This window comes from Oncorhynchus mykiss, chromosome 30, assembly GCF_057628025.1.
Source record: "Oncorhynchus mykiss isolate SJ-2025 chromosome 30, ASM5762802v1, whole genome shotgun sequence".
In the NCBI taxonomy this organism is placed as follows: Eukaryota; Metazoa; Chordata; class Actinopteri; order Salmoniformes; family Salmonidae; genus Oncorhynchus; species Oncorhynchus mykiss.
In genome coordinates, this window is record NC_143051.1 from 437,143 (window position 1) to 462,799 (window position 25,657).

General features: G+C 42.5%; 2 protein-coding genes across 5 annotated transcripts in view; one reads left to right on the forward strand and one right to left on the reverse strand.

Annotated features, from left to right (window-relative positions):
- Nucleotides 1–423: 423 nt before the first annotated feature.
- On the reverse strand, nucleotides 424–21,434 carry seh1l (SEH1-like (S. cerevisiae)). 3 transcript variants are annotated; one of them, XM_021559715.3, is made up of 9 exons: nucleotides 20,827–21,434; nucleotides 20,609–20,659; nucleotides 17,733–17,879; nucleotides 7,375–7,586; nucleotides 6,849–6,947; nucleotides 6,359–6,499; nucleotides 5,845–6,005; nucleotides 2,051–2,192; nucleotides 424–1,515 (listed from the first exon to the last, which is right to left on the reverse strand). In XM_021559715.3, the coding sequence occupies exons 1-9, from the start codon at nucleotides 20,935–20,937 to the stop codon at nucleotides 1,488–1,490; spliced, it is 1,092 nt and encodes a 363-aa protein (XP_021415390.1). In that variant the 5' UTR covers nucleotides 20,938–21,434; the 3' UTR covers nucleotides 424–1,487. The 3 variants fall into 3 exon arrangements, with proteins under 3 accessions (XP_021415390.1, XP_090084628.1, XP_090084629.1); XM_090228502.1 differs by lacking the exons at nucleotides 20,609–20,659; nucleotides 20,827–21,434 and adding an exon at nucleotides 19,894–19,941; XM_090228503.1 differs by lacking the exons at nucleotides 17,733–17,879; nucleotides 20,609–20,659; nucleotides 20,827–21,434 and adding an exon at nucleotides 9,068–9,738.
- Nucleotides 21,435–21,471: 37 nt separating this feature from the next.
- The window catches only part of ptpn2b (protein tyrosine phosphatase non-receptor type 2b), a 76,721-nt gene continuing 72,535 nt past the window's right edge, over nucleotides 21,472–25,657 (forward strand). The window contains exons 1-3 of one of the 2 annotated variants that reach the window (XM_036970982.2): nucleotides 21,472–21,698; nucleotides 22,677–22,767; nucleotides 22,990–23,090. In XM_036970982.2, coding sequence (XP_036826877.1) covers nucleotides 21,642–21,698; nucleotides 22,677–22,767; nucleotides 22,990–23,090 — 249 coding nt within the window. In that variant the 5' untranslated portion in view covers nucleotides 21,472–21,641. Of the gene's footprint in view, nucleotides 21,699–22,676; nucleotides 22,768–22,989; nucleotides 25,190–25,657 lie in introns of both variants that reach the window. The other variant, XM_090228501.1, reaches the window with a different exon arrangement.

Sequence of the window (25,657 nt, forward strand, 5' to 3'; positions counted from 1 at the left end):
GTGGTAGTCTACTGGGTCATAGTGCAGTCACAGTGTGTTGGTGGAGTCTACAGTCATAGTGCAGGCACAGTGTGGTGGTAGTCTACTGGGTCATAGTGCAGTCACAGTGTGGTGGTAGTCTTTACTGGGTCATAGTGCAGTTTTACCTTGTATGGGGAACAAATCACATGATTGTGGGAGCACCTCCTCTAAGACTATGATTTAGGCTGTTTGAGAAGGTTTGAAACCTAAGCAACCTACTGTAGTAGGTCAAAGCTGCTGAAAAAAAAAAAAAACAGTTTCAGACCAATGCCCACTTCTCACGTTTTTATAAAAAAGATTGAATGAATAGGTGAATGAAAAATGTAATGCAAATGAGTATGAAACATCAGTGTACACTTGACCACCAACCCAGTTGAACACCATGCACCAAGAGACTGTGAAAACACTGGATTAAACAAACTTTATTATACAGAATTAATTGTTTTTCATAAATTATTCATCGCCCCAAAGATTTTAACGTTAGTCTCAGACGTCGTCTTCTCAACCACCAGTCATCCAGGCAGAACCACATCATCCACCGGTCAGAACCACCTCATCCACCAGTCAGTCAGTCAGTCAGGCAGAACCACCTCATCCACCAGTCATCCAGGCAGAACCACCTCATCCACCAGTCATCCAGGCAGAACCACCTCATCCACCAGTCATCCAGGCAGAACCACCTCATCCACCAGTCAGTCAGTCAGAACCACCTCATCCACCAGTCAGTCAGTCAGGCAGAACCACCCCATCCACCAGGCAGAACTACCTCATCCACCAGGCAGAACCACAGGGTAATTTACATTATGCAGAACCCTCCAAAATATTACCTAGAACTAACTAGAACCCACATATGGTTGCAAAACTTAGGGTTGCAAGTTCCCTGGTTTTCAAGGAAAAAAAGGTTCTGGGATTTCCTGCTTATTCTCTCCTAATTCCAGGAATGTTCCAACCTGGATTTCTGGGAAACCGAGACATTTTTGTAAAGTTACTCTAAACCCACCCATTATGTCTTAGAACCCACCGCAATGTCACCAGTGGTTCCCTCTCTCACCACACCTAAACCCACCCATTATGTCTTAGAACCCACCGCAATGTCACCAGTGGTTCCCTCTCTCACCACACCTAAACCCACCCATTACGTCTTAGAACCCACCGCAATGTCACCAGTGGTTCCCTCTCTCTCACCACACCTAAACCCATACTCCCAAGTAGTTCTACAGTCAGATACACCCCAACAGGATACTTCATTCAGTAGCATAACAGTCAATATTGACATAAAATCCACCCTGGAACTTTGATCTAGAACCCTGATCTAGGAGTCAGTGTGGTTCTTGATTAGCATAAAAAAGGGTTCAGAGGTGTTTCTGGGAGGTTGGTCTGCAGGGTGAGGGAGTTCCCTTTCCATTCCTGTGTGTGTGTGTGTGTGTGTGTGTTCATGCAACAAGCAGCAGCATCAAGCCACTCTGTTAGCCAGGTATCAGCTGAGCTTTCTTTCTGTTAAAGGAAACAAGAAAAGCAAACCAATCATCTATCAGTCAGACATGGTTTTACACAGGAACGTCATGTTCTGACTCACAGGTATTTTACTAACAGAGATTAATTCCAAGTATTACTTGAACGTGTCAATTAAAAATTAAACAATGAGAGTCTATAGACAAAGAATTGACGCAACTAATGACCAGACACTTCACAGTTGTCTATTATCCAAACTAGACCTTCATAATTCATAACTCTAGATCTATACACGGTACATTCCTCTCCATACTAATGACTCACAACAGAGGAAACCAAACAGAATGCAAATGTCAGTTCTTGGAAAACCTCAAGGACTTCCTAGAATGCTCTGATCATTTATATAAATTATTAATTTATTACTGTTAATATTGTGTAACATGCTTGGATGAACCTAGAGGACCACAATGGAAATAACCCTTCCAGCTCCATTGTGTTTTTATCCTCCATGATTTTTTTAAGCATGTGTTGTCTCAGGCTGGAGCAGCCTTCTCCAAATCAATCATTCAGACCCTACCTTCCAGCGGAGGACGCTTGCAGCAGGACATGTTGTGGTCCCCCTGCTGTGCTGGGGACTGCAGCCTGACTGGAAGAGCCCGTCACTGGGCTACCATCTCCTCTCAGGATGGCTGTACACTTCCAGTTATCCATGTAGTTGGCTGGGGAGAGAGATAGACACGGAGATGACAAAGGACAGGGAGAAAGAGAGGAGAGAGCAGAGTCAAAAGGATGGATGAGAAGGCTGACATCTTTGAGACACCTACTGTATACTGTTTATATGAGAACTACTGTATACTGTATACATGAGAACTACTGTATACATGAGAACTACTGTATACATGAGAACTACTGTATACTGTTTATATGACAACTACTGTATACTGTGAATGTAAACTATTCACTTATTTTTTTGTCTTATATAATATATGCCATTTAGCAGACAATTTAATCCAAAGCAATTTAGTCATGTGGGCATACATTTTTCTTAAAGTATGGATGTTCCTGGGAATAAAACCCACGATTGTGTTGTTGAAAGTACCATGCTCTACCAACTGAGCTACACTTATATGAAATCTGCGCCCCCAGGGCTGTATCGACCCCGTGCCCCCTGACTCCAACATAAGTGTATGTAAACTTCAGTCTTCAACTGTACACTACTAAGTATATAAAGTATTCATCCCATTGGCGTTTTCTCTTTTTGTTCCATTACAACCTGTAATTTAAATGTTTTTTTATTTACTTATTTGGATTTCAAAACAAAACAGTTCAAATTCGTGAAGAAGTGAATTGAAAAAAAAGTTTTAAAAACCCCACAAAAAAACAGAAAAGTGGTGTGTGTATATGTCTTCACCCCTTTGCTATGAAGCCCTTAAATAAGATCTGGTGCAACCAATTACCTTCAGATGTCACATAATTAGTTAAATAAAGTGTCACATGATCGCAATATATTTATATATACAGCCCCCCCCCTGCCCACGGTTCTGGTCAACTACTCCAATATTGACACCATTGTCACTCAATTAGGTTTTAACAACCTTCATTTTATGCAATCTGAGGAACTGAGGGAGGACGACAAACATTATTTTTTAAATACCCTCGCTAGATCAGCGAAAAATAAGGGGTTCGGAACGTTTCAGCTAACTCTTTGCCCTGACCGAGTACCCGAAGAAACTCTACAACGACAGGAAAGTCTCTTTTAGTGACAAAATTGATTTGCGGTGGGAGCAACCAGCACTTTTTAAGAGACAGGATACACCATAACCACAGGGGCTCCAGGATTATGTCCATCAACATCACAACTGTTTTAGAGATTGACAGACCGGGTCAGGTAGTGCTCCAGTGTCAGAATAACCAACAGAGGACTAATACCCTAATGTTTGTTCCTTTAACTCTTCCTTCTGGTGAGTCTATACAAACTGTTGTTCGATTCGGTCAGAAAATGTGGTTGTAACATTAATTATGTTTTTGTTATTCCGTTGGTTACATCTAGGCAGATGCCCCAGGGGCACGGTGGCCCACACATTGAATATTTTAAATGTAATAAAACCTTTCCTGTGAATGAAATCATTGCTGAGCGCGAAGTTGATTTCATGTTTCTCACTGAAACATGGCTGTCTTCATACTGTAATGCCGCTCTTATTGAAGCCTCCCTCCAGACTACAGTGCTGGCCATATCCCTGTATAGGCAGGCCACCAATGTGTAACGGATGTGAAACGGCTAGCTTAGTTAGCGGTGCGCGCTAAATAGCGTTTCAATCGGTGACGTCATTTGCTCTGAGACCTTGAAGTAGTAGTTCCCCTTGCTCTGCAAGGGCCGCGGCTTTTGTGGAGTGATGGGTAACGATGCTTCGTGGGTGTCAGTTGTCGATGTGTTCAGAAGGTCCCTGGTTCGCGCCCGGGTATGGGCGAGGGGACGGTCTAAAATTATACTGTTACAAATGCAGTGCCCCATTTTCTTGACTGATTTCTCTGAACTATTGTCTATTGTCCTTAAACTATGGTAAAATCATTGTGTTGGGTGATTTTAATATTTATGTTGACAAAGACTGACTCCAAGGCCATTTAATTTATGAATATTTTGAGCTCTATGGACTTTATCCAACATGTTCCTTGGCCCACCTATAACCACAGCCATACTCTGGACCTGGTTATAACCAAGGGGCTTTCTACTGGGCCCACCCATACTCTGGACCTGGTTATTACCAAGGGACTTTCTACTGGGCCCACCCATAACCAAACAAATACTCTGGACCTGGTTATTACCAAGGGGCTTTCTACTGGACCTGGTTATTACCAAGGGGCTTTCTACTGGACCTGGTTATTACCAAGGGGCTTTCTACTGGACCTGGTTATTACCAAGGGGCTTTCTATTGACATATCCTCTATTGTTGATGTTGCTTTATCTGATCACCACTGTGGATGTTTTACTACCTTGTTGCCCTTAGCTCAGGGTAATACTGAACACAATATTAAGAAACACCATCTGACCTCTGAAGTTGCTGCAGATTTTATTGAGTGTATGAACAATACTCCACCACCTATTCTGCCTTCCTCTTGTGATGATTTAGTAAATAACTTTAGTATTCAATTAAGGGCAACCATTGATGCCATAACTCCAGTACGGTTGAAAAAGGACACATCCAAACAGAGAGCCCATTGGATGAGTGAGGAAACTAATCAATTAAAGAGAAATTGCAGAAAGGCAGAGCAGAAGTAGAGAAAGTCAAAGTTGCAGGTCCATTTTTATATTATTTTAGAGCAACATGAGCATGTCTGGCATTTCTACCTTCATTACTATTAAATCAGAATAATTAGAGTGCTCTTCTTGACCATTCATGGCCTGATAAATCATACCCCCTCAAACATATGTAAACTTTACTCCACATTAAAATGTGATGAATTTGCGGCATATTTCAGAGATCAGATAACAAACATTAGGCTGTGTATCAGTCAAGCAAGACCTGATGAGAAGTCTGATATGTGCCCTAGCCTACCACACAAAGGCACTATGGATTTATTTTCCCTGGTTGACATGCTCAGGAAAGTGACATCACAACTTAAGACTTCTACCTGCCTTATTGATCCTATCCCCACCACCTTCTGCAAAACAGTTTTTATTGCATATATGAAGCAGTGCAAACCATTGTTAATCCCTCCCGGTCCACAGGAATTTTCTGCACTAACAACTGCTATGGTGAAACTCCTGAAGAAAAGTCATCTAGATTCTTTAGCGCTTAGACATTTTTTACCTTTCATTCTTAAGCAAAATTCTGGAGAAATTGGTGTTCAAAAAGCTACATTTTTTTTTTTTTAAAGTGCCACCTGTATATTAGAAACATTTCAAAATCAGTTTTACGTGCCCACCACAGCACAGAGACAGCCTTAGTTAAAGTGGTCAATTATTTGAGCCAATACAGATTCCAAACAGCTCTCTGTCCTTGTACTCTTGGATTTAAGTCCTGCCTTTCACACAGTTGACCATAATGTCGTTCTGGACAGATTTGAGAAGTTAGTTGACCTATCCGGTCCAGGTCTAAATTGGTTTAGGACCAATTTAACAGGTCGAGAGTTTGTCACCCTTGCTGAACATAACTCAGAGAAAATACATATCACAAATAGCGTTCCAAAAGGTTTGATTTTGGGTCCGGTTCTGTTCAGTTTATACATGTTACCCCTTGGCTGTGTTATCAGAAAGCACAGCATTAATTTACTGCTATGCAGACGATACACAACTTAAAAAATTGGATTGTAGCTCCACGGATAAATTGGTCTACACTAACACCAGGTGTACACCAGGTCTATCCACTCTACCTTTCCAGAGCCGGACACAGCCATCATCCCCTGAGGAGGCAAGCAGGGTGCTGCTGATGTTCCAGGAGACTCTCCACACCTGGGAGTTGTGGTTGTCAAACTGGGCCAGGATCTGAACCTGCAGCTTAGTGGGACCAGACGACCCCGCTGCAGACTCTTTCCTGTAGAAACACAGAGACCAGCAGGATAGGGTTAGAAGATAGGGTAAAACTGGGCCAAGACCTCCAGCTTAGTGGGATCGGAGGATGCTGTGACCTCTCTCCTGTAGAACAGGGATGTGATTGGGACACCAGACAATCAAGTAGGATATATGTTTAGGGGTGACAAAAGATACAATGGTCACTTCCAAAACATCAGTTAAGAACTCACACCGAGTCAGCCTGGAAATGACTTGCACTGCAAACACTAACCAGCATGAAGATGCTCCACTGTGACCTGGCTGGTTGTGAATCCTGTCTTAGAAGAGATCTTGCTACTGGATGCGTGTAGGAGCATGTCCTTTAAATAAACTCACCTCAGTGGTATCAGCTTGAAGATGCGTACGTCTTTGGTGGCGATGGCGAGCACGTGAAAAGAGCGTCCCAAGTTGGGAGCAAAGGCAATGTCATGGACTGGATCTGTCACCGTCATCAGATTTTCTGCCTTAGCATACTTCCTGATAAAAGAGAATAATCAATAAAACATGGGATTCATATACTTCCTTTCTACAACAGACCATAAGAAGAAGCTATTCAGACTCCATGTATTCAATCACAACATGGTGGCAGTCTGCCCTGAGACATGGCTCCTATAGTGGAGTCTCGGGTTGTTTATCCTGAGACATGGCTCCTATAGTGGAGTACCAAATGGCACCCTGTTTGACCAGGGTCCATAGGGACACTAGGTGATATTTGGGACACAGCCTAGGTCTCCAGCCATCCAGCCATGTTAGATAGCAATGCCATTAGGTTAGGCACAGATGTGTGAAATGGGATGAGGAAAGGTGGTGCTACCATGATACAAACCTTGTGTTTTCAATGTATTCATAGATGTGAACTTTCCCGCTGTATGCTGTGTTGCTGTCATCAGAGCCCACTGCTATCATGGGGGCGTGGGCACGGGAGCTGCAAGCACAACCATTGGATGATGATGATGTTCTAGGTACAGCAGGTTTGTCTCTTCCTTGTGTTTCAACATGCAGCCACACAGTTATACTCTATAAACTAACAATCACCTCTGATGATTGGCTCAAGCACTTTTGTGTTTCAACATGCAGCCACAATGGAGCCTGGGAGCTTCCACTCCTTCCTGCTTCTTAACATAGCAACAAGAAACAGAACTACTGTGGTGTTGACCACCACTTAGTGGTCAGAACAATGTTCTGTGCTCAGACCACTCACTACTGTCCTCATTTCCACACAGGTCTACACAGAGAGACAATGGGTCTGTTGGGTCGGTACTGCCCACATATCTTGAACATACCCATGTGTTGAATGCAAGTTAGTTCTGATAAATCTGAGTATGGTTTGCTAAATGATAGGAGGGCTCAACCTGGAGGGGCTCCAGGAGATACAGGAGCAGCTGAGTTTAGAGGAGATCTCCTGCTGCAGGGACCACTGGCTGAGGTTCATTACGTCTGGAGCCTCGTAGACCCTCATAACCCCATCTGCTGAGCACGTGGTCAGCATCAGACCCATGTGTTTAGGAGCAAACTTCACGTCAGTCACCGACGTTCTGCTGTCCACCAGAGTGGTCCTCTTGATCTGGAAAGAGACAGGAGTGTGAGGGGGAGACGCACAAGGGAGGGACACCAGTGCTGGGTAAGGATTAGTTGCCCCCCGGGGCCGGGCCAGTCGACACTCTGGGCTGGGTTGTCTCTTAACTGATCTAGACTCCACCTTTCACCCGGTTACTGAGTCCTCTCTGTTCACCGAGCTACTCTCTCCTTCTCCACAGTTCTCACCCAGTGACTGAGCCCTCTACCAACTGATCTAGACTACCTTTCACCCGGTTACTGAGTCCTCTCTGTTCACCGAGCCAGACTCTCTCCTTCTCCACATTTCTCACCCAGTGACTGAGTCCTCTCTGTTAAAGGAGAAGTTGACCCAAAATCCAGAAACTCTTAAGTGGTTCCATACATTGAAACTAGTTCAGTGGAGTTTGCCCTCCCCCATGTAGTGCTGTACTGAAACAGCTGCTGTTGCTGGATGCAGGCCTCGCTCTGCTCCGTTGCCAGTGAATTCATGATTCAGAAATCCCTGAAGTGTGGACAAATTGTTGTTTTATTGAAAGGGTACAGCCGAATGAGCTATTTTTGTCAAAAAAAATAAGAAAAGTACTATGAGTCAGAAAACGTGTACTTTCCCACCTAAAACATGTGTGATTATTTTATAGAAATGTTTTATGTAGCCGACAGCCATAGCAGTGGAGATGGGTAACAACTGCTAATGTGCAACCTCTGGGGGAATCCCTGCTACATAGAATCAGCACCTTAGGCCCTTAAAAATCCTAGGCCTCTATGTTTACATGATATGGTGTAATGGTAATAACACAATAACACCTCCAACATCAAGAATCAGGCAAGGCTACATACCTCAACATCAAGAATCAGGCAAGGCTACATACCTCAACATCAAGAATCAGGCAAGGCTACATACCTCCAACGCCAAGAATCAGGCGAGACTACATACCTCCAACGCCAAGAATCAGGCGAGACTACATACCTCCAACGCCAAGAATCAGGCGAGACTACATACCTCCAACATCAAGAATCAGGCAAGGCTACATACCTCCAACATCAAGAATCAGGCAAGGCTACATACGCCAACATCAAGAATCAGGCAAGGCTACATACCTCAACATCAAGAATCAGGCAAGGCTACATACCTCAACATCAAGTATCAGGCAAGGCTACATACCTCCAACATCAAGAATCAGGCAAGGCTACATACCTCAACATCAAGAATCAGGCAAGGCTACATACCTCCAACATCAAGAATCAGGCAAGGCTACATACCTCAACATCAAGAATCAGGCAAGGCTACATACCTCAACATCAAGAATCAGGCAAGGCTACATACCTCAACATCAAGAATCAGGCAAGGCTACATACCTCCAACATCAAGAATCAGGCAAGGCTACATACCTCCAAAGTCAAGAATCAGGCGAGACTACATACCTCCAAAGTCAAGAATCAGGCGAGACTACATACCTCCAACGTCAAGAATCAGGATGGGAAACATACCCCTGCAGTGTCCGCTTGCTTTGTTGCCTTCTCAAGCAAACCTTTGAATTTTGGCACTGCTCCAGATCCAGACATGGACATATAGTATCACTGCTCCAGATCCAGACATGGACATATAGTATCACTGTTCCAGATCCAGACGTATAGTATCACTGTTCCAGATCCAGACATGGACATATAGTATCACTGTTCCAGATCCAGACATGGACATATAGTATCACTGTTCCAGATCCAGACGTATAGTAACACTGCTCCAGATCGAGACATATAGTAACACTGCTCCAGATCCAGTCATATAGTATCACTGTTCCAGATCCAGACATGGACATATAGTATCACTGTTCCAGATCCAGACATATAGTAACACTGCTCCAGATCCAGTCATATAGTATCACTGTTCCAGATCCAGACATGGACATATAGTATCACTGTTCCAGATCCAGTCATATAGTATCACTGTTCCAGATCCAGACATGGACATATAGTATCACTGCTCCAGATCCAGACATATAGTATCACTGTTCCAGATCCAGATGTATAGTAACACTGTTCCAGATCCAGACATATAGTAACACTGCTCCAGATCCAGACATATAGTAACACTGCTCCAGATCCAGACATGGACATATAGTATCACTGTTCCAGATCCAGACATATAGTAACACTGCTCCAGATCCAGACATATAGTATCACTGTTCCAGATCCAGACATATAGTAACACTGCTCCAGATCCAGTATCACTGTTCCAGATCCAGACATATAGTAACACTGCTCCAGATCCAGACATATAGTAACACTGCTCCAGATCCAGTCATATAGTATCACTGTTCCAGATCCAGACGTTTGGTAACACTGCTCCAGATCCAGACATATAGTATCACTGCTCCAGATCCAGACATGGACATATAGTATCACTGTTCCAGATCCAGACATATAGTAACACTGCTCCAGATCCAGACATATAGTATCAAGACCTGAGACTGGGACGGAGATTTGTCTTCCAACAAGACAATGATCCAAAACATAAAGCAAAATCTACAATGGAATGGTCAAAAATAAACATATCCAGGTGTTAGAATGGCCAAGTCAAAGTCCAGACCTGAATCCAATCGAGAATCTGTGGAAAGAACTGAAAACTGCTGTTCACAAATGCTCTCCATCCAACCTCACTGAGCTCGTGCTGTTTTTCAAGGAGGAATGGGAAAAAATTTCAGTCTCTCGATGTGCAAAACTGATAGAGACATACCCCAAGCGACTTACAGCTGTAATCGCAGCAAAAGGTGGCGCTACAAAGTATTAACTTAAGGGGGCTGAATAATTTTGCACGCCCAATTTTTCAGTTTTTGATTTGTTAAAAAAGTTTGAAATTTCCAATAAATGTCATTCCACTTCATGATTGTGTCCCACTTGTTGTTGATTCTTCACAAAAAAATACAGTTTTATATCTTTATGTTTGAAGCCTGAAATGTGGCAAAAGGTCGCAAAGTTCAAGGGGGCCGAATACTTTCGCAAGGCACTGTATAGTATCACTGCTCCAGATCCAGACGTATAGTAACACTGTTCCAGATATAGACATATAGTAACACTGTTCCAGATCCAGACATATAGTAACACTGTTCCAGATCCAGACATATAGTAACACTGTTCCAGATCCAGACATATAGTATCACTGTTCCAGATCCAGACATATAGTAACACTGCTCCAGATCCAGACATATAGTATCAAGACCTGAGACTGGGACGGAGATTTGTCTTCCAACAAGACAATGATCCAAAACATAAAGCAAAATCTACAATGGAATGGTCAAAAATAAACATATCCAGGTGTTAGAATGGCCAAGTCAAAGTCCAGACCTGAATCCAATCGAGAATCTGTGGAAAGAACTGAAAACTGCTGTTCACAAATGCTCTCCATCCAACCTCACTGAGCTCGTGCTGTTTTTCAAGGAGGAATGGGAAAAAATTTCAGTCTCTCGATGTGCAAAACTGATAGAGACATACCCCAAGCGACTTACAGCTGTAATCGCAGCAAAAGGTGGCGCTACAAAGTATTAACTTAAGGGGGCTGAATAATTTTGCACGCCCAATTTTTCAGTTTTTGATTTGTTAAAAAAGTTTGAAATTTCCAATAAATGTCATTCCACTTCATGATTGTGTCCCACTTGTTGTTGATTCTTCACAAAAAAATACAGTTTTATATCTTTATGTTTGAAGCCTGAAATGTGGCAAAAGGTCGCAAAGTTCAAGGGGGCCGAATACTTTCGCAAGGCACTGTATAGTATCACTGCTCCAGATCCAGACGTATAGTAACACTGTTCCAGATCCAGACATATAGTAACACTGTTCCAGATCCAGACATATAGTAACACTGTTCCAGATCCAGACATATAGTATCACTGTTCTAGATCCAGTCATATAGTAACACTGCTCCAGATCCAGTCATATAGTATCACTGCTCCAGATCCAGTCATATAGTATCACTGCTCCAGATCCAGTCATATAGTATCACTGCTCAAGATCCAGACATATAGTATCACTGCTCCAGATCCAGACATATAGTATCAATGATCCAGACATATAGTAACACTGCTCCAGATCCAGACATATAGTAACACTGTTCCAGATCCAGACGTATAGTAACACTGTTCCAGATCCAGACATATAGTAACACTGTTCCAGATCCAGACATATAGTAACACTGCTCCAGATCCAGACATATAGTAACACTGTTCTAGATCCAGTCATATAGTAACACTGCTCCAGATCCAGACATATAGTATCACTGCTCCAGATCCAGACATATAGTATCACTGCTCCAGATCCAGACATATAGTATCACTGCTCCAGATCCAGTCATATAGTATCACTGCTCCAGATCCAGTCATATAGTATCACTGCTCCAGATCCAGTCATATAGTATCACTGCTCCAGATCCAGTCATATAGTATCACTGCTCAAGATCCAGACATATAGTATCACTGCTCCAGATCCAGACATGTAGCAACACTGCTCCAGATCCAGACCAAACCAAATCAAATGTATTTATATAGCCCTTCGTACATCAGCTGATATCTCAAAGTGCTGTACAGAAACCCAGCCTAAAACCCCAAACAGCAAGCAATGCAGGTGTAGAAGCACGGTGGCTAGGAAAAACTCCCTAGAAAGGCCAAAACCTAGGAAGAAACCTAGAGAGGAACCAGGCTATGTGGGGTGGCCAGTCCTCTTCTGGCTGTGCCGGGTGGAGAATATAACAGAACATGGCCAAGATGTTCAAATGTTCATAAATGACCAGCATGGTCCAATAATAATAAGGCAGAACAGTTGAAACTGGAGCAGCAGCACGGTCAGGTGGACTGGGGACAGCAAGGAGTCATCATGTCAGGTAGTCCTGGGGCATGGTCCTAGGGCTCAGGTCAGTTGAAACTGGAGCAGCAGCACGGCCAGGTGGACTGGGGACAGCAAGGAGTCATCATGTCAGGTAGTCCTGGGGCATGGTCCTAGGGCTCAGGTCAGTTGAAACTGGAGCAGCAGCACGGCCAGGTGGACTGGGGACAGCAAGGAGTCATCATATCAGGTAGTCCTGGGGCATATGTCCTCAGGCTCAGGTCCTCCGAGAGAGAGAAAGAAAGAGAGAAGGAGAGAATTAGAGAACGCACACTTAGATTCACACAGGACACCGAATAGGACAGGAGAAGTACTCCAGATATAACAAACTGACCCTAGCCCCCGGACAGGGCCAAACAGGAAGGATATAACCCCACCCACTTTGCCAAAGCACAGCCCCCACACCACTAGAGGGATATCTTCAACCACCAACTTATCATCCTGAGACAAGGCTGAGTATAGCCCACAAAGACCTCTGCCACGGCACAATCCAAGGGGGGGGGGGGGGGCAACCCTGACAGGATGACCACATCAGTGAATCAACCCACTCAGGTGACGCACCCCCTCCACGGCATGAGAGAGCCCCAGTAAGCCAGTGACTCAGCCCCTGTAATAGGGTTAGAGGCAGAGAATCCCAGTGGAAAGAGGGGAACCGGCCAGGCAGAGACAGCAAGGGCGGTTCGTTGCTCCAGAGCCTTTCCGTTCACCTTCCCACTCCTGGGCCAGACTACACTCAATCATATGACCCACTGAAGAGATGAGTCTTCAGTAAAGACTTAAAGGTTGAGACCGAGTTTGCGTCTCTGACATGGGTAGGCAGACCGTTCCATAAAAATGGAGCTCTATAGGAGAAAGCCCTGCCTCCAGCTGTTGGCTTAGAAATTCTAGGGACAATTAGGAGGCCTGCGTCTTGTGACCGTAGCGTACGTGTAGGTATGTACGGCAGGACAAAATCAGAGAGATAGGTAGGAGCAAGCCCATGTAATGCTTTGTAGGTTAGCAGTAAAACCTTGAAATCAGCCCTTGCTTTGACAGGAAGCCAGTGTAGAAGCTAGCACTGGAGTAATATGATCAAATTTTTTGGTTCTAGTCAGGATTCTAGCAGCCGTATTTAGCACTAACTGAAGTTTATTTAGTGCTCCAGACATATAGTATCACTGCTCCAGATCCAGACATATAGTATCCCTGCTCCAGATCCAGACATATAGTAACAATGGATCAGATCCAGTCATATAGCATCACTGCTCCAGACATATAGTAACACTGCTCCAGATCCAGTATCATTGCTCCAGATCCAGACATATAGTAACACTGCTCCAGATCCAAACATATAGTAACACTGCTCCAGATCCAGTATCACTGCTCCAGATCCAGACATATAGTATCACTGGTCCAGATCCAGACATATAGTAACACTGCTCCAGATCCAGACATATAGTAACACTGCTCCAGATCCAGTGTCACTGCTCCAGATCCAGACATAAAGTAACACTGCTCCAGATCCAGACATGTAGTAACACTGCTCCAGATCCAGACATATAGTATCACTGCTCCAGATCCAGTCATATAGTATCACTGATCCAGATCCAGACATAAAGTAACACTGCTCCAGATCCAGACATATAGTAACACTGCTCCAGATCCAGACATATAGTAACACTACTCCAGATCCAGACATATAGTATTCACTGTTCCAGATCCAGACATATAGTATCACTGCTCCAGATCCAGACATATAGTATCAAATGATCCAGATCCAGACATATAGTATCACTGTTCCAGATCCAGACATATAGTAACACTGCTCCAGATCCAGACATATAGTAAAACTGCTCCAGATCCAGACATATAGTAAAACTGCTCCAGATCCAGACATATAGTAAAACTGCTCCAGATCCAGACATATAGTATCACTGCCGGAGATCCAGACATATAGTATCAAATGATCCAGATCCAGACATATAGTATCACTGTTCCAGATCCAGACATATAGTAACACTGCTCCAGATCCAGACATATAGTAACACTGCACCAGATCCAGACATATAGTAACACTGCTCCAGATCCAGACATATAGTAACACTGCTCCAGATCCAGACATATAGTATCAATGATCCAGACATATAGTATCACTGCTCCAGATCCAGTCATATAGTATCACTGCTCCAGATCCAGACATATAGTATCACTTTTCCAGATCCAGACATATAGTAACACTGCCGCAGATCCAGACATATAGTAACACTGTTCCAGATCCAGTCATATAGTAACACTGTTCCAGATCCAGACATATAGTAACACTGCTCCAGATCCAGACATATCGTATCAATGATCCAGATCCAGTCATATAGTAACACTGCTCCAGATCCAGACATACAGTATCACTGCTCCAGATCCAGACATATAGTATCACTGCTCCAGATCCAGACATATAGTATCACTGCTCCAGATCCAGTCATATAGTATCACTGCTCCAGATCCAGTTATATAGTATCACTGCTCCAGATCCAGTCATATAGTATCACTGCTCCAGATCCAGCCATATAGTATCACTGCTCCAGATCCAGTATCACTGCTCCAGATCCAGACATATAGTAACACTGCTCCAGATCCAAACATATACTAACACTGGTCGAGATCCAGACATATAGTATCACTGCTCTAGATCCAGTCATATAGTATCACTGCTCCAGATCCAGTATCACTGCTCCAGATGCAGACATATAGTAACACTGCTCCAGATCCAGACATATAGTATCAATGATCCAGACATATAGTATCACTGCTCTAGATCCAGTCATATAGTATCACTGCTCCAGATCCAGACATATAGTAACACTACTCCACATCCAGACATATAGTATCACTTCTCCAGATCCAGACATATAGTAACACTGCTCCAGATCTAGACATATAGTAACACTGCTCCAGATCTAGACATATAGTATTCACTGCTCCAGATCCAGACATATAGTAACACTGTTCCAGATCCAGACATATAGTATCACTGCTCCAGATCCAGTATCACTGCTCCAGATCCAGTATCACTGCTCCAGATCCAGTATCACTGCTCCAGATCCAGACATGGACATATAGTAACACTGTTCCAGATCCAGACATATAGTAACACTGCTCCAGATCCAGACAAATAGTATCACTGCTCCAGATCCAGTATCACTGCTCCAGATCCAGACATTTAGTAACACTGCTCCAGATCCAGACATATAGTATCAATGATCCAGACATATAGTATCACTGCTCCAGATCCAGACATATAGTATCACTTCTCCAGATCCAGACATATAGTAACACTGCTCCAGATCCAGACATATAGTAACACTGCTCCAGATCTAGACATATAGTAACACTGCTCCAGATCCAGACATATAGTATCACTGCTCCAGATCCAGACATATAGTATCAATGATCCAGACATATAGTATCACTGCTCCAGATCCAGACATATAGTATCACTTCTCCAGATCCAGACATATAGTAACACTGCTCCAGATCCAGACATATAGTAACACTGCTCCAGATCTAGACATATAGTAACACTGCTCCAGATCTAGACATATAGTATTCACTGCTCCAGATCCAGACATATAGTAACACTGTTCCAGATCCAGACATATAGTATCACTGCTCCAGATCCAGTATCACTGCTCCAGATCCAGTATCACTGCTCCAGATCCAGTATCACTGCTCCAGATCCAGACATGGACATATAGTAACACTGTTCCAGATCCAGACATATAGTAACACTGCTCCAGATCCAGACAAATAGTATCACTGCTCCAGATCCAGTATCACTGCTCCAGATCCAGACATATAGTAACACTGCTCCAAATCCAGACAAATAGTATCACTGCTCCAGATCCAGACATATAGTAACACTGCTCCAGATCCAGTCATATAGTATCCCTGCTCCAGATCCAGACATATAGTAACACTGCTCCAGATCCAGACATGGACATACAGTAGCAACAGCTGTATCTTTCAGTATCCTTCGTTTTTTGGTCATTTCAGATTGCATGTGCTCGTTCATATGCCTCGTCGTTCAAGTGCTTGGTTCACACGCAGCGATGAAAGGTTGGCTGCAGGAGTATTTACATCATAATTACCATTTCTAATTGCTCCAAACCATCTTCTGCATCTCTGTGTATCTTTTATCGGAAAACAGTGCAAGTCGGTGCCTTCTTCCCTTATTGTCCTGTATAAAGTGCAGCAAGGGACCAGAAAACTAGCTAATTCTTACTGTCATCTCTTTCTCCACCACAGGTATCTAACTTTACCTGCTATATGCCTAACTATCAACTTTTGCACCAGCTCCTTCTCCCCCCAAAGATCTCCGCAACAGGCTTACCCCCACGAGGGTGCATATACACACTTGTCACCCATTTCTGCTACCGTAGCTGTTGGCTACATAAAATAATGATATCAAATAACCACAAATGTTTTAGGTGGAGAAGTACACATTTCCTGACTCAAAACTGATAGTACTTTTGACAAAAATAGCTAATTCGGCCGTATGCTTTCAATAAAACAACAATTTGTCCATACTTCACGGATTTCTGAATCATGAAATCACTGGCAACGGAGCAGAGCGAGGCCTACATCCAGCAACATCAGCTGTTTCAATACAGCACTACAGGGAGAGAGAGGGAAAACTCTGGTCATCCCCAAAGCAAACACCTCCTTTGGCCGCCTTTCCTTCCAGTTCTCTTCTGCCAATGACTGGAACGAATTGCAAAAATCACTGAAGCTGGAGACTTCGCTAACTTTAAACATCAGCCGTCAGAACAGCTAACCAATCAATGTTCACAGCCAATCTGTAAATAGCCAACCCAACTACCTCATCCCCATATTGTTATTTATTATGCTCTTTTTCACACTAGTATCTCTACTTGCACATCTATCACTCCAGTGTTAATCCTAAATTGTAATTACTTTGCATCCACGGCCTATTTATTGCCGTACCTCCCTAATCTTACTACATTTGCACACACTGTAAATACATTTTTCTATTGTGTTATTGACTATACGTTTGTTGATTCCATGTGTAACTGTTGTTTTTGTCGCACTGCTTTGCTTTCTCTTGGCCAGGTCGCAGTTGTAAATGAAAACAAGTTTTCAACTGGCCGGATGGTTAAATAAAATAAAAAATAAAAAGAGGGGGAAAACTCCACTTAAACTAGTTTAAATGTATGGAATCACTTTGCAGTTTCTGGATTTTGGGTAAACTTGTCCTCTAACTGGCTCTTTCCTTCTCAATTCTCACCCAGTGACTGAGTCCTCGCTGTTTGTCATTGGACTCCCCAACGATCTCCTCCCACACAGCAGCGGTCCGGTCGAAGGAGCAGGAGGCCAGCACCTGACCAAACTCTGGATGGGCCCAGGTCACCCTCCACACTGATCCACTATGGGTCTGGACAGAGAGAATAAAGATGTCATCAACAGCCCTACCTCCACCACCTCCGCTTTGAACATACAATAAAGCAAAAGCATTTGTCTTTATGTAGTCTAATTAGTTCAGACTTTTCTTCAGCAGACAAATTATACTGCGTTTGTCTCTTGTGAAATGTGTCCAATTTAGGGATGCACGATATAGTCGGTAAGCATATCGGAATTGGCTGATATTAACTAACAATGCCAAAATCGGCATCGGCTCCATGTATTCTTTAACGCCGATGTGCAAAACCGATGTTGAAGCTGACATGCATACCTGTATAACGTAGGTAGATGACATAATGACGCTACACAGCATTCCTAACTTAGATCCATACAGCAGACATAGTGGGATATTTTGTTAATTTCAAAGGAAGATAACAAAAAGGCCATATGCAACGTTTGTGCTGCTATTATTTCACGAGGGGAGAAAATGAAATATTTCAATACCCCAAACCTAATTACTCATTTGAAAGTGCATCCCATCCAGACATTCAGCAACTACTTATAACAAAAGCGCACACTTCCAACAACTAAACAAGTTCAAGTCGAGCAGTCATTTGAAAGCGTAAGAAAATTTCAGCAGGACAACTTTAAGGCAAAATCCATTAACGCCAAGATAATGGAATTCATTCCCCTTGACAATCAACCGTTCTCTGTCGTGGATGATGTTGGCTTTCGCCGACTGGTTGAGCACCTCGGGCCCCAGTACACACTACCAAGTAGGCGCTATTTTTCAGATGTTACCCTAATGGAGTTACACAGTATTGTTGAAACGCACATCCGTGAGCTACTTGCTATGGGCGTCACTGCTATTAGCTTCACGAATGACATTTGGACCAGCGATGTCAGCCCCATGAGCATGCCGAGACTGACAGCACCGTGGGTCGACCAGGATTTCATACTGAGGAAAGCCGTATTGCTCAAGAATGTGCTTGGTTCTCATACCGCTGCTGCCATTTCAATGGCATTTGAGAACATGTTTAAAACTTGGAAAATCTTCAAGAACAAAGTACACGCTGTGCTACGTGATAATGCATGGAACATGACAAAGGCTTTGGAACAATGCGGAGTGGCTAGTTTGCCATGCATGACACACACATTGCAACTGGCTGTGAACGAAGGTGTTTTGGCCCAACGCAGCATATCTGACACAGTGGCAACAGGTAGGAAGATAGTGGGTCATTTTAAACACTCACAGCTCGCATACAGCCACCTGCAACCAATACAGGAGCAGCTTGGAGTGAAAACCAAAAGGCTTAAGCGAGACGTTTCCAACAGATGGAACAGTACGTTTTACATGGAGAGCCTGCTGGAACAAAAACGAGTGCTTGGCATTTACGCAGCCGACAATGAGTTCCCTGCAACAATCAGCACAAACCAGTGGACTCTCATTGGAAACAGGAACACACACCTAGCTCCATTCGAACAACTGACTGGAGAAATAAGCTCATGAGCTGCGTCTGCAGCAGACGTGATACCCTCGGTCATGGCATTGAAACGCCTGCTCAACAAAACTGCCCACACAGACCGTGGGGTTAAAACTTGCAAAAGTACTGAAGGCTGTGAACAAGCGAGTTGGTGGCATTCTCTCTGAGCCTCTTTACTGGGTCGCCACCATGCTCGATGCTAGGTACAAGGACTGCTACTTTGATGCAGACAAGAAACAGGGTTTACATGAAATGTTAGACATAGCTGGACAATATGGAAACGGACACAGTGACAGTTTTACTGGTAATGGGGACATGCATAAATGATCAACAAAATAACTTTTTGGTCCCTGTGTGTTTCAACTATTTAACTGTACGACAATGCTTAAAAGGCCACACATTAAAAAATATATAAAAAATTCAAATCAGTTATTGGTATCGTTTTTTTGGCAAGCAAAATATTGGATATCGGTATCGGCCAAAATGTCATATTGGTGCATCCCTAGTCTAATAGTGATGGTCATACTGATAAACTGAAAATGAACAGAAGCGTTAGCTAGCTACCTTCCAGCTGGCAGTGAAAGAGAATAGAAACATTACCTTCCAGCTGGCAGTGAAAGAGAATAGAAACATTACCTTCCAGCTGGCAGTGAAAGAGAATAGAAACATTACCTTCCAGCTGGCAGTGAAAGAGAATAGAAACATTACCTTCCAGCTGGCAGTGAAAGAGAATAGAAACATTACCTTCCAGCTGACAGTGAAAGAGAATAGAAACATTACCTTCCAGCTGGCAGTGAAAGAGAATAGAAACATTACCTTCCAGCTGGCAGTGCAAGAGAATAGAAACATTACCTTCCAGCTGGCAGTGAAAGAGAATAAACATTACCTTCCAGCTGGCAGTGAAAGAGAATAGAAACATTACCTTCCAGCTGGCAGTGAAAGAGAATAGAAACATTACCTTCCAGCTGGCAGTGAAAGAGAATATAAACATTGCCTTCCAGCTAGCAGTGAAAGAGAATAGAAACATTACCTTCCAGCTGGCAGTGCAAGAGAATAGAAACATTACCTTCCAGCTGGCAGTGAAAGAGAATAGAAACATTACCTTCCAACAGGCAGTGAAAGAGAATAGAAACATTACCTTCCAGCTGGCAGTGCAAGAGAATAGAAACATTACCTTCCAGCTGGCAGTGAAAGAGAATAAACATTACCTTCCAGCTGGCAGTGAAAGAGAATAGAACATTACCTTCCAACTGGCAGTGAAAGAGAATAGAAACATTACCTTCCAGCTGGCAGTGCAGTTCCACTCTCCGTTGTCACTCTTGTCCCACACCTTAAATGATGGATAGAAGAGACAGGGTTATTTCAAACAGATGGCTTTGCCAGGAAGAACTAACTAGCTGGCTTGTTCTTATAAAGTAAATGTAAGACCAGGGGATTCAAAAGGATTGGTTTGTTGTTGTTAGCTGGCTAACTAGTTCAGAGCTTTCTTTACTTTACCTTGACACTTTGGTCACTAGAGCAAGTTGCCATTCTCCGGCCATGGAAATCATATGAAACATCATGAATAAGATCCTTGTGGTCCGCTGCAATACTTCGAGCGACAAACATTTCTGTTTGGGGAAAAGTCTGCTCGATAAATGTAGCAACAAATATACCACGTTACATGTGAGTTTACTATACTATGGGATAGGTAGCATTGGTCGACGCCATTTTTATAAAAAGTCGTTTCACTGCCAAGCTTTAGCTGAAATACGCCACCTCTATCTTCATAATATTTGACTGCCCAATTGTGCCGATGCAAACTATATCATAGTCCCAAACTATATGAATTAATTAGTCTCTCGAAACCAGGTCGCAGTCACTATGTGCCTTAAAAGTGAGCATTTATTATCTCGAATGACATAAAAAAATCTTTGTTTTTGAAAGATACCGAAGGTTTCCTCTAGTTACCACAGCCACAAAGTCATTAACGTAAAAATGCATACAAATAAATATATTTCCGGTCTTAATTTCCGGTTAGGCATGATGTTAGAAGTTTGGTTTAGGCTAGATTCAAAATCACAGTTTAAAATGAGTAGTTGTAGAAATAGGCGGAGTTTATGACTGTGGTAAGTAGGGAAACCCGATACCGAAGGACCCTGTTTGGCGCACGCGCACATTACGCCCGTATAAGACGTCAGTCAACTCCACTGACAAAGTCTGTAATCGGTTTTTTTTTTTTTTTGGGGGGGGCGAATGGCTTTGTTTTAAAACAAGTAATGACTTAAATAATTTATAGTTATCATCCATATTGATAAAAGAACCGTTTAAAAATGGACCAGGACTTTAAGGACATGGATTCAGAGGGCCGGTGGCAGAATTTATACATAGTAAGTTAGCTAGCTGTTGGCCTGTCTGTTAGCTTAGCTGATGCAGCTAGCAGCACCAGTGTCAGCTGCTATTTACGCACGCAAATAGCAGCTATTTGTAGAAATACGCACAGATGTTTATTGCTTAGTTCTCTTGTTGCCTTTTACTTTGCTGTCTTTAGACATGTCTTTTCGGCGATGGCGCACAACAATACTCAGCCAGACTCCAAAGCCGAGTGCCAGCGGAGTTTTTAGCGTGCTCACACATGCGGTTACTAACGATATCCTCGCTAAGAGGTTTATCTAGCTAGCTATTTGGCTGACGGATGTTCTCTTATCCATAGTAAGATTAGATTGACAGCTACAAACACATCGTTTGTCAACAGCTTCAAACCCTTGCTGGTGGTGCCAACTAGTTAACACAAGTGTTTATTTGGGGAATCGCAGATTACAACTATTTCCTGCATTTGTTGGTCAACGGGTTTAACCTTTTTAACATCCATTGGTTGCTGCCTAGTGTGGCAAATGGTGTTATCATGATTTGATTGCAATCCGCTGTGTTTAATTTGTTTAACGACACTCCTAAAGATGAACTGCCTTTCTCCGTAAGTTTGTTTCCCCTCCTTGTTTCAGACCAGTCAGTTGTGCTGATGAAACCTGCCTTTATGTCATGATAATTTTTAGGGATGAGATTATTCCTGATCCATAAGGAATTTCTGCTCTTCTGTCATCCACTGTTCATAAACTACTACAATAGTCCCCCAAACCTAAACCATTATCCTACCAGTAAAACACAAGGCTCCATTGAGTTCCTACAGCATCCTCCACCCTATCAGCAAGTGTGACCAAAGGATCTACAGTAGCTAAACATGGTCTGATTCTGTGAATATCTAAAGTAGTCTGACCTTGTGTGTCTTCAGAAACCTCATGGTACAGTAGGTATATAGAGGACCAATTCATAGTCTATTAGTCCGTGATGACTAAACCGTTTGTTTGCAGGAAATACGGAATCAGTCCCATGAATGTCCTTTAAAAGTTGCTAAATATCCAGAAAATCGCAACCGGAACCGATACAGAGATGTCAGTCCATGTAAGTGACTTCATACTCCTTTATATCTTGTTCTTTAAAAGGTTTCGTTGTTGTCTTGAACCGTACCACATTGACTGCAGTATGATACCAACTTCAGATTCAGAAAACTTTGTCCTCAATGAGGCAGTTCATTTTGCAGCAATACAATACATACATGAACTTGTCTTTCACTTGGATATGTTGTTCATATATTACTTATCTCCTCTGTTGTTGTCTGTGTAGTTGATCACAGCAGAGTTAAACTGGAGAACACAGAGAACGACTACATCAACGCCAGCCTGGTGGTCATGGAGGAGGCCCAGAGGAGCTACATTTTAACTCAGGTGACTTGTCCATTCTGTTGTTATTGTTGTCCATTCTGTTATTGTTGTCCGTTCTCTTCTTATTGTTGTCCGTTCAGTTTTTGCCTATTTTGTTTTTATTGCACCCATCTACAGCCCTCTAGTATGTTTTCCTCTTTGTATTGTTTCTTTCCAACTACGTCTGACTTCTATATCAGTTCTTGATGAACAGCACCAACACTTGATGAACAGCACCAACACTTGATGAACAGCACCAACACTTGATGAACAGCACCAACACTTGATGAACAGCACTGATGAACAGCACTAACACTGATGAAAAGAACACTTGATTAACAGAATGGACACTGATTAACAGAATGGACACATTAACAGAATGGACACTGATTAACAGAATGGACACTAATTTACAGAACACTTGATGAACCCGAAGTAACACTTGATGAACCCGAAGTAACACTTGATGAACACAACGAACACTTGATGAACAGAATAATTGATTCTCAGATTACTTGATTAACAGAACAAGCACTTGATTAACAGAACGAGACCCTTTTTTCAATTTTCCCATAAAATTACATACCCAAATCTAACTGCCTGTAGCTCAGGCCCTGAATCAAGGATATGCATATCCTTGGTACCATTTGAAAGGAAACACTGAAGTTTATGGAAATGTGAAAGGAATGTAGTAGAATATAACACAATAGATCTGGTAAAAAATAATACAAAGAAAAAATGAACCGTTCTTTTGTATCTTTTTGTACCATCATGTTTGAAATGCAAGAGAAAGGCCATAGTGTATTATACCAGCCCAGATGCAATTTAGATTTTGGCCACTAGATGACATCCGTGTATGTGCAAAGTTTTAGACTGATCCAATGAATCATTGCATTTCTGTTCCAAATTTTGTGTCAAGACTGCCCAAATGTGCCTAATTTGTTTATTAATAACTTTTTTTGTTCCAAATGGTGCACTCTCCTCAAACCATAGCATGGTATTATAGCATGGTATTATTTCACTGTAATAGCTACTGTAAATTGGAGAGTGCAGTTAGGCTGACACATTTAAGCTTTCTGCAATTATTAGATATGTCTATGTCCTGGGAAATGTTCTTGTTACTTACAACCTCATGCTAATCGCATTAGCCTATGTTAGCTCAACTTTCCCATGGAAGGGACACTGTTCCCGAAGAATTTCAGAACTAACACTTGATTAACAGAATACTTGATTAACCAATGTAACAATTAACAGAAACATTTAACACATGATTAACAGAGCAAACACTTGATTCACCAATCTAACGATTAACAGAACACTTGGTTCTCAGAACACTTGATTAACCAAACTAACGATTAACAGAACACTTGATTAGCAGAACCCTTAAATAACAGAACCCTTGGTTAAAACCTTTTTGGGATAAGGGGCAGCATTTTCACTTTTGGATGAATAGCGTGCTCAGAGTGAACTGCGTCCTACTCTGTCCCAGATGCTAATATATGCATAGTATTAGTAGTATTGGATAGAAAACAATCTGAAGTTTCTAAAACTGTTTGAATGATGTCTGTGAGTATAACAGAACTCATATGGCAGACGAAAACCTGAGAAAAATCCAACCGGGAAGTGGGACATCTATGGTTTGTAGTTTTTCAAAGCTTGGCCTAAAGTTGCACTTCCTACGGCTTCCACTAGATGTCAACCGTCTTTAGAAACTTGAATGAGGCTTCTACTATAAAGCCATGAGCCATGAGACCTCTGAGTCAGTGGTCTGGCAGAGTGCCTTGGTCTCATGACGCGCGCTCCTGACAGAGTTACTTCTCGTTCCAGTGCTTTTTTTCAGACAAAGGAATTCTCCGGTTGGAACATTATTGATGTTTTATGTTAAAAACATCCTAAAGATTGATTCCATACATCGTTTGACATGTTTCTAAAGAACTGTAACGGAACTTTCCGAGTTTTTGTCTGGACGAAGTGCCTGCACCTCATGAAGATGGATTACTGGGCTGAACACGCTAACAACAAGTGGCTATTTGGACAAAATATATGGACTTTATGGAACAAATCAGTCATTTTATTGTCGAACTGGGATTCCTGGGAGTGCCATCTGATGAAGATCATCAAAGGTAAGTGAATATTTATGGTGTAATTTCTAACTTTGTTGACTCCAAAATGGCGGATATTCCTCTGGCTGTTTTGGGTTCTGAGCCCCGTTTTCAGATTATGCTTTTGAAATCTGACACAGCAGTTGCATTCAGGAGAAGTCTATCTTTAATTCTGTGAATAACAGTTGTATCTTTTATCAGTGTTTATTATGAGTATTTCTGCAAAATCACTGGATGTTTTTGAATCAAAACATTACTGCACGTAACGTGCCAATGTAAACTGAGATTTGATATAAATATTCACATTATCGAACAAAACATACATGTATTGTGTAACATGATGTCCTATGAGTGTCATCTGATGAGGATCATCAAAGGTTGGGGATTAATTTGATCTATATTTCAGATTTTTGTGACTCCTCTCTGTGGCTGGAAAATGGCTGTGTGTGTTTTTGACTTGACTCTGACCTAACATGTTATGTGTTGTAT